Below are 9,838 nucleotides of genomic sequence, written 5' to 3' on the forward strand. Positions count from 1 at the left end.
GTTGTGGGATTAATTTTTTTGTGTTTTTGTAGCATAAATAAACATATATATAAGTGATGTCTTTCATTTAGCTTTGTATGTGTCTTGGATTCTTTAGGATGTGTCACAATGGTTCGGAGACAAAACCGGAAAGTAATTAAATTGCGTTTTTACAGAAATACGCTATGAAATGAATCAATTATAGATTAAAATTATGATGGCAAATAGAAGTGATTGTTCTCTGTGTTCAGCCCCGTGGAGAACAGGTTTTGTTTCCGAGTGCAGGTTGTTAAGAGAGCTGTGAATCCACAAGTCCCCAATTAGGGTTCTGCCCACACGGCCATAAAACAGTTAGTGGAATCATTTGGAGGCTGTTAGATTTAACACTATTAAGAGTTCATTAGTACCTGCACTCACACCTACTGTAGCTATTGAAGCATCATTAACAGAGACACATTAAAGTAGGCTAGAGGGCCTTTTTGCTCAGGCCACCTTTTATCAACACCCGTGATAGTTGAAAAATCTAAGAAATGCCATTTATTTTGAGATACAGTCGCAGTTTATTTTACTCTAACGTGCAGTTTTTAAACATACACTTACAGTGTGGTGTATTATAACACACATACTAAAGGACTAAATATCAGAAGTCACAATTAATAAGCAGTTCAGCAAATAAAAAATATAATTGTTTAATTTTTTAAGTCTTAAATGAACATCAGCAAACAGTGAATCTTAGAACATGTGGTGTGTGAATGATGCACGAAAAATCATCTGCACACAAAACAAAAAAATAGGGAGATTTTCCATTTATGATATAAAACAGTATTAATATTAAAGTGTTAGAGAATATTATATATTTCTATTATTATAAATTTGTCAATAAAAGATTATGATCACGTCTGGTGAAGGAAAAAGAGTATCAAATACAGCTTACAGACAAAAAATCTGCAGTACAGTTACTGAAGATGGATTTACCTAAAAGTTTACATCTAATTCATTATTTTTAAAATAATTCACATGGTTCAGAGTACCTACTGCTATCAGCATTCAACATTTTGCTGGCTGGCTCGATTAAAAAAGGTCTTGGCAGAAAATCAACATAAAGGATCTGATTGCTTTAACGGCCACGCCTTAAAGTTTACTTGTCTGATACGTGAGAAGGTCAACTCTCATTAATAATCATCTGAAAGAATGAAACGTTATACGTCTGAGGCTCGCTGTGATACAAAGACCCCCGGCGAGCCTTTAAATGAATATTTAGTTACCCATTGCTGCTTCTCCATGCTTGCCGGTTGCTCCTGATTGTTTGTTTTACTGTCACTGCCTTTTTATTCCAGCAGTTTACATTACATCCTGTTATTTTCCTAGTTTGTGCCCCAATTACTGTCACCATTACTAAAATAACACAGCTGAAAATCACCGCTTGTGTGTGTTTTCCTGGATTTAAATGAAGTTAAAATCTGGGTTTTTCGGACTGTTGACATTTGTTGCTTGCAAAGAGAGTGCGTGCTTCATCAAACAGGTGGCCTGTCATCATTGTTCTCACTGTAATTTAGTCGTAATTGTCAAGTAAAAGCAAGCCTCTAACTGTACGGTAATGCAGGTTTTATAGTTACCAGGCTATTGTAGGGGTCACACATCTTTTAAATGTCCTGCTTCTCCCAGTAACCTGGTTTCTTGTGTATATGTGCCGTTGCCATGCAGTTAATATGAGATGCAGGCTGAAAACTTGTATTAAACTGCTTTACGGTGTAATCAAACACAATCTGGGCATCGGTCTGACATTACCTCAGCCACAGTTATTACATGCGAGTAAAACTGCGCTGCAGTGGCTGGTTCACTTTCTGTTTGCCAGATCTCACGGGGGTTCAAGAGGTCTCTATTGGGTGAAGGTTTAGGTTGTGTTTACAAAAAGGCCTTCAAGCTTCTCTGCAAACAAGAGCTGGAGATCAAACAGTTAAGCTGGTCCCAGTGTGAATGCTGGGCTGCTGGGCTGTGGGGAGGGCGGAGGGGTTACTGACAGGTCTGGTGGACAGATAACAGAGCAGGAAGCCCTCTAACATCTCATCCCCTGTGTTCTCTCAAATTCTCAAGATAACCCCGGTCCCCTGGCACTTAATCCTAACCTTTCTGACACTGGTTTTGCTGGAAAAGTCTTCCATCTGACCCACACTTAATCACATGCTGAACCTTTCCCTCTTGTTAATCCTCCCAGTCAAGTGACAAAGGGTCAGCTGAGTAAGCCGAGAAGTAATTCAGAGCTAAAAGTGTGGAAAGGCTGGCAACGAATTCAATAAAAGCTGCAGGCAAGTAGGCCGGTAATTCGTGCAGCATTATGAAGTGTCTGGCAAGCACTTTTCTTTGTCTCCTCCATCACAAAAGGATTTAAAACAAAGGGTGAAAGCTGACGTGGATGATCAGTAGCCCAGCTTTTACTTTCCTCTTGTCTAGTTTGTCTCTTCACGTCTTGTCTGGCCACAAACGAGAGAACTAGTTTTCTGCTTCCTGTCTGCCTGTATTTAGTAAAAACAGAGTAAATGGAATTACTCATAAACATTGTCTCTGACTTATTTATAGGAAACAATACGCAGCACTGACCGAGTTTATGTTTAGCTGTCAAAAATGCAGTCTTGACGAGTCATTTGATCCTGGAATTTTCTTGGTATCTAAGCTGCTTGAGGAGCTGGGAGCAACACAGAGTTTCTCCATACAATCCTCAATGAGGCACTACTGCCCTCTGCAGGAAATCAAAGTGACTACTGCCAAAAATGCTGAGCTTTTCCGCCAGGCCTGGGCAAACCTGTCTCTCAAGGGATAAGAAGTTTACTGAAGGGTTTCTGTTACAGGCTGGAGGGATGAGGAGAAAAGCACACTGGAAAACAAATGTGGCTCTGGTTATTTCATAAGGAGTTTCTTAGGAAAATGCTTAGCCTGCCTGTTTTGTCGGAGGCAAAGTGAAACAAAACTCGTATCTTTTTTAATTTTAATGATTACATGTGCTTTTAGTAGAAAGCCTGTGACATCATAGCGAAACAGTATCCCAAGTGAGGGCTGTAGTTACAAATTTAGTGTCCAATCGCGCGGTGTCCGATGTTTGACTGGCATATCTAAGGGCCACTAGCCACATTGGGAGCCAGAGGGAGAGAGTGAAAGCAGACAAGGCGATAGAGAGTCTTAGAGTGAAACAGTCTAAGAGATAAAAGTAGAAAGCAAAGAGTTGGACCACGCATTGAGGCACAAATAGAGAAGAAGCAATCAGCTGCTTACACCTAACTGACCAGGGAAGACGCTGTCCCGAACCTCTGTGGCCATGTCTGACTGTGAGGGGCTCCCTATGGGTAAGAGGAGCCTGAGTCTGCGTGACTTTTGCACGGGAATGTTTACGCATGTGTTCGAGAGAGATATATGAGAGTGCACATCTGAGACGTGCACATCTTGCAGGTCTGGAAATTGGATTCTGTATCATCTGCATTTGCTTCTCTGTTTTCTTTCACTGTGTGTACATTTGAAGGAGGGGAAGGATTTGGGGAGGGGAGGAAGGGGGTGGTGGTGTGTGTGTGTGTGTGTGTGTGGGGGGGGTCAAGTGGGAGGGGTGGGTGTCTTTCTCAGCCCATCCTGTTTTAGTCTAAACCCTCTGCTGGGACAGCTCACCCAGCAAGTATTCAACTGCAGCGAGGAGCCGGTTCAGCTTGAGGCCTTATATGGAAACTTGGAGCGAATTCCCTTTTGGTTTCATCAAAATAATGCAGAATGACTGCCCTTAAGTTTTAATGTGAGATGTGCAGGGAAGGAGAGAGAGAGAGGAGGATGAAGGTCAGGTTGGATTAAGGCAGGGAAGTCCCGGCAAAGCTGCGCATTTTGTCGGTTTCTCCAATTGTTCCCGTGAGAAGGATGTTTGGATACAGCAGTGCTACATGTGTGCCACAGCATTAAGCTAAAGGTCATTTTGTGCAAGTGCAGCCAAGCTAAGAGAAGAGATGAGGCCTTACTGCTTCCAACAGAAACAATCAGTTATAAATAGAAGCCTTTCCCCTTGTCTGGTCCTTTCACTCCTGCACTCTCTCACTCATGTTTCATTCTCACCTCTGTCTACCCCCCCCCCACACACACACACACACGCCCCCATTCTCACTGTGGGCCGTGCATGACTCTTTCTTCGGTGTAATTAAACGCGACTCAGCAGAATGAGAAGCCTTTGAAGTCGGCAGTTATATAAACTGCAGCTTTGAGACGAGCAGCCAAGATTTTTTGTGATTGTGTTTAATGAAGAGCTGACCACGCTGTGGCCACGCCTCCTTATCCTATGATATCATTCCCTATTGCATTTGCCAGGAAATGGCATCAAAACCGATAAGCTAAATCACTTCCAAGCTCTCATTTCAATGCAGATTCATTTTTAGCCCCTCCCCCTTCCTTCTTTCTTGCCCTTTCTGTCCTGCTGATTTCATAACTCAATAAAATTCCATAACTTTAAAAGGCTTCTGCTGCAGATCTATATTTCCAGCTTTACACTCCAGTTTTTATGCTGTTTAAAACTAATGTGCTCAGCACGTGCATATTATGTTTAGTTAAACATGTGTTTCATATTTTAAACAGCCTGTTTCAGGAGCAGATGTTTGTGTGCAAAGATGACAAAGCAATGGTGCACGCATGTCTGGGAATGAAGATGTTATCTGTAAGAAGCGGTGTTTAGGAAACAGCACTTGGAGAAATAAACAGTTTAAAACAGCAGCCTAGCAGTCAGTGAGTCTGATATAGGGACGCGTTCGAGTTCAGTTTCTGTAAACAAACTCCTTAAAGAAATGCACATTATGTATTCATGCCTGAGTAATATCACATGTGTGCATTTAAAGTATGGCTTGTACTGATGATTAAAATGTATTTCTTAATCCTCATTAGTTAGTTTTGGGGACACCATGGACCTGAACCTTGTGGTCATCTTGTGCATGTTATCTATGTGCATGCGTTGGTTTTCTCACGTCAGCGTGTGTGGCAAACAACCACACACTCTCACATCCACAACCACAGTCAACACACAACAACAGTCAGACTCTCTTAGATGGTCTGGTTGTATCTTGCTTTTTTTGTCCATAGCTAGGCCAGCTCTTGGATTTATGTAAGCATCCTGCTCATGCTTTAAAGTTAAGTTTAACTATATAGTGTAGAGACTACATGATATGCAGAGAGGGTAGATTAAATTGTTCGTATCATGTTCGAGTGAAGTAAGTCAATAATACAGCAATGTTAAATCTGGCGACACCGCGCGTGATTTCATCTCGCGCGCTTTGGATCGTGGTTTGATGAAGGCATCCATCTCAGTCAAGTTGAGCAGCCGCTTCTACTTTTTTGGGTATACCGATAAAAGGAAATTGGGTGGTTGTTACATTTACAGAAGTCTAACTTGTAATTTGAACAAAATAATGTCATGTGTGTTTGGTGAACGTAATTAAATTATGTAGGATTTGTATGAAATTCAACAACTTAATTTGTTCTTGTTGAGGTGATCTGATACAATCTAGTAAGAGTGGTTAGTTGCTGGACTCATGAAATTCACAAGATCACATGAGATTTCAAACTGCAGGAAAATCACTGGAGTTATAAGAGGCAGACAACTACACACACACCACGTTTATGCTATCGCCATTTGTTGTGGTTTAACCTGTCAAGGACAAAAACGTACTGAAAATTCTGCATAAAGCCTTGAAATCATAGCTTTCCTACTTTTGTTAAGCTGTTGCCTCACAGCAAGAAGGTCCTTGGTTTAAATCCCCATTCTGGCAGATTTGCAGTGGGTTCTCTCTGGGTATTCTGGTTTCCTCCCACAGTTAAAAGTCATGCAGTTATTAGAGTTAGGTTAGTTGGTGATTCCAAATTGCCCATGAATGTGAGTGCAAATGGTTGCTTGTCTCTATGTGATAGACTGTCCAGGGTGTACCCTGCCTCTTAACCTATCACTTTGGGGTTATGCCCCAGCCCCCCTGCAACCCGGATAAAGATAGGAGGATGGTAGTAGTAAATCCATTCAATTTTTATGTAAACCAGACCTTGTTGAACATTGTGTAATATGAAGACAACATGTAGTATTTAAGTGACCAATTACTATTGGAGTAAAAGTTATTGAATAGTGTAAAATGACAAAATTGTGAAGGATTAAAATATTCTAAGAGCTCAATTTACTTCATCTAAACATTTCAATTATCCACTATTGAATTAAGTAAATCCAACACTTTTTTTTCAGTGTATAACAACTAAGATAAGATACTTAATGCAGAATTAAGTGATACTGCTGTCAAAATGTCTAATGAAAACAGTCCTCGTGTTGCAAAGTGACGCAATCACAAAACATAGCGGCTGATAATCTATTTGATTTTCCTTTTTTCTGTCTGTTAATACTTGCCTACAATTAATAGTTGTAGTCCTACTACTGTCCTACAGGTGGCAGTATTGGTATGCTGAATGAGTGGCTGTGGTAGTGGTCATAGAATAAAGGCAAAGCAAAGGGCCATAAAAGGTGGCGAGTTCAGCCCCGTTTTATGGGCTGGGAAAGTGAAATCTGAAAAGTAGCTCCGGCTGCTGTGTGTCACCTAACTGAGACTTTTGGGGACAGAAATAGAAAGTGACAGAAAATGTTGAGCATCAAGCCACATTAGATGCAGTATACCTGGACGCTCTTGAGTGTGCATGTCTTTGTGTCAAGTCAAGTCAAGTCAAGTTTATTTATAAAGCACATTTAAAAACAACCAAGGCTGACCAAAGTGCTGTACAATAAAATACAAATATAAAATACAATAAAACACAAATACATAAAACACCTCACTGATAAAACAATAGATTAAAACAATAAGTTAAACCTTACTAAAGGCCAATGAGAAGAGGTGAGTTTTAAGAGCAGTTTTAAAGGTTCCTAGGCTTGTGGAGAATCTGATGTGAGGAGGTAAACTGTTCCACAGTCTGGGTGCAGCCACAGCAAAAGCCCTCTCTCCCCTAGTCTTTAGTCTGTACCTGGGAACATCTAAAAGCATCAGGTCTGCTGACCTCAAAGATCTCCTGGGGCGGTAAATGCTAAGAAGCTCTGCCAGGTAAGGAGGTGCAGTACCGTTAAGAACCTTAAGAACCTTGTGGCGAGTGGGAAGCTTGTTCAGAAATGCAGATGACAGTTAAAGATGGCGTCATGCACGACTCCCTGACGTCAGACCTCCATCTGTGTCCTGAATATGAGGACAAGTGGCTCTGCTGATGTGGAACCTTTTTTCGTGGTTCATTTGTCATGTGGGCTTTGGAGCAATGACCTGCAGTTCTGAGTGAGTTTCCTGCCACGAATTACCATAAATTCTCGAGCAGAGGCTTACTTTAGCCGAGGTTATTTAAGGCTGAACTGAAGAAGAACTGCGATGCTGTGACTTTAAAAAGGACAGGAAAGGACTGACCAGCAGGTTCAGCGAAAAATCATTTGATTCAAGACCAATGAACACAAAAGTTGTTACAAAAAAACGCAGAGTGGAAAGACAGACATCAGAGAGTTGTAGTATACGGCTGGGTGGTGCACGAGCGAAGGAGAGAGCCAGAGTTGGTTGTTCAGGAAATGGGGGGAGGGAGTGGATGGGTGTTTCAGCGGCCGAGTCAGATTTGATTAATGTTGTCGTTGCTTGAGAGAACACACAGCTCCGAACACTCTTGGATACACAGTGTGTGTCCATATTACGCACCACAGCGCTGCTGGGTTTCCATGGTGGTGATGAGGTGGATTTAGATTCCTGTCCTTTAGAGGAATGGAACAATTTTCACAGTAGTATAAAGCTGATGAATTTCAATCCCTCCCACTGACCTGCACGGGGCACTTTTCTGGTTTTTAATGGCTCCGCACGGCAATGGTTGCAAAGACTTTCATGGATTGCAGTCCATTGAATTACACCAGTCCTGTTCTACCTCTGTGTCCGAATTATGCCTCATTAACATATAGATTAGATTTAGAGAAGTCAGTCTGGTTTATAAACCTTCTTTCCCACTTCCATACCATCATTAGTGTGAAGGCGACGGGGTCAGGCAGGGTTGGGGAGGAGGCGGGAAGAGGTATCAAAGGTTGACAAGAAGCAATGAAGGCTGAGGTAATACCCACAGTATGATTTTAAAGGGTGTCATTATGAATTTCATAACGTTGTAGCAGAAGATCAAGTTCTCCTCTTTTCACACTTTTTTCCGCTCAGATCATCTGCTTTTTTCTTCCTGCCTTTCAGCTCAAAACAGGCCTCTCAAAGCGTGTTTAGTGAAAATTCAATTCTGTTCTCCACACATTTACAATCTCTTTTGAGGATGCCTCTTTCATCCTGGAAGAAAAGCAGTGTCCTCTTTCAGTTTACTTATAGATCTTTCCCTTCATCCACATTAAGATTTTTTTTCTTTAAAGGTTTTTCTTTATCCAAAATGAGAGTTTAGATATTGAAGGAGGTGTAAACTGTGTGCACTGTAAACCCCAAACTGCATTAGCTGTTCATCACATTGGTTACTCTAAACCAAAGGTGAGTTTGTGTATGAAAACTTTAATCTCCATCTGTATTTAACATAAAATGTGTCTAAAGATCCTTACTTATTTTTAAACTGTCTTTCAAACCTTTTCTCTTGAGCTTAATTGAGAGAAATGAAAAACACACAGCACTGATATGATGCTTATGTGCTACTGTACGTCCTAAAAACAATAATGACGGTATTTATGGTCGACATCCAAAGGTTCTGTTGGAGGTTATGTTTGTATAAAAGTTGAAAATGTGTGGAAATTTAAAAAAAAATGACAAATCTGTTGAGTTAAGCTTTGGCTTTAAAAGCACTTCCTGATTTTACAGCTGCAAACCATGAACACTTGTAAAGCTCGACTGTATCAGATTACACTGAGCTGAGTATTATTGTTGGAAAGCACTGATCAAGTTTACATCTGCTGAACAGAAAAAGAGACAGCATACATAAATACTTGCGCTCTATATGTTTGTTGCCCTATTAATATTTTCTTTACCTTTACCTTTCTTTACCTATATTTAAAGGTTAAAACAGATTGGCCTGCATTGACTGTAGCTCCAGCACAACTTCTAGGCTTGCAGTTAATCTATTAAATAAATGCATTGACACTGACTAACAAAACATATCTACACAACTCCTACTTTATTGTAAATCTGTGTAAATAAATGCGAGGCTCTGTGGATATTACAGAGACTGGCAGTGGATTTGAACATGAGTAATGCTGTTGAGAGTTCATGACGAAAGGAGTGCATTAAAACACAAGTGGTGACCCAGTTTTCCTGAATGGTAACATCATAATTTGGCACTGCTGCTGCTTGTGTGGCTCACAAGAGTGCACTATGCTGTGTGGCTGCTATTTGATTTAGCCATGCTCCTCTCTGTTATGTTTGCAACATTTGCGAGCCGACTGTCTTCAGAGGACAATTAGATGAAGTATTTAATTTTAGCAAAAGCAGATGGCTCCAATTGCTTACTGCAGGATATTCATCTCTAACAGTGTTAGCCACGCTAGCATCGTCACAGGAGGCACTGGTGTCTGTGGCATACATTTGCATTTGCATCTAGCTTCATGTAGTGGTGATACAATTTCTATGGCAGGGGAGGAACTGCTTAATCGGGATAAGTAACTGTGCATGTGTCAAGTTGTGTATTTTAAAACAGTATATGTCCTTATAATCTATGTGATGCAGGCTTTTCTGGTTTCTCAAACAGAGCTGCTAACACTCTGGATCCCCCACTCACCCACGCCCCCGCTGAATCTAGGTCACATTTCTACCACATAATTCATGATAACAGAAACTCTTAACAATGTATCATCCTTGCAAATTCTTCTTGATCTGACAGGGTTAAA

General features: G+C 40.9%; 1 protein-coding gene across 1 annotated transcript in view; it reads left to right on the top strand.

The window, feature by feature from the left end:
- Nucleotides 1-3,274: 3,274 nt before the first annotated feature.
- eml1 (EMAP like 1) overlaps nucleotides 3,275-9,838 on the top strand; it is a 70,403-nt gene continuing 63,839 nt past the window's right edge. Inside the window, exon 1 of the mRNA XM_084914136.1 lies at nucleotides 3,275-3,317. Coding sequence (XP_084770262.1) covers nucleotides 3,290-3,317 — 28 coding nt within the window. The 5' untranslated portion in view covers nucleotides 3,275-3,289. The remainder of the gene's footprint in view (nucleotides 3,318-9,838) is intronic.

The sequence above is a fragment of the Perissodus microlepis genome, chromosome 19, assembly GCF_051167445.1.
Source record: "Perissodus microlepis isolate ML-2025 ecotype Zambia chromosome 19, ASM5116744v1, whole genome shotgun sequence".
NCBI classification, from domain to species: domain Eukaryota; kingdom Metazoa; phylum Chordata; class Actinopteri; order Cichliformes; family Cichlidae; genus Perissodus; species Perissodus microlepis.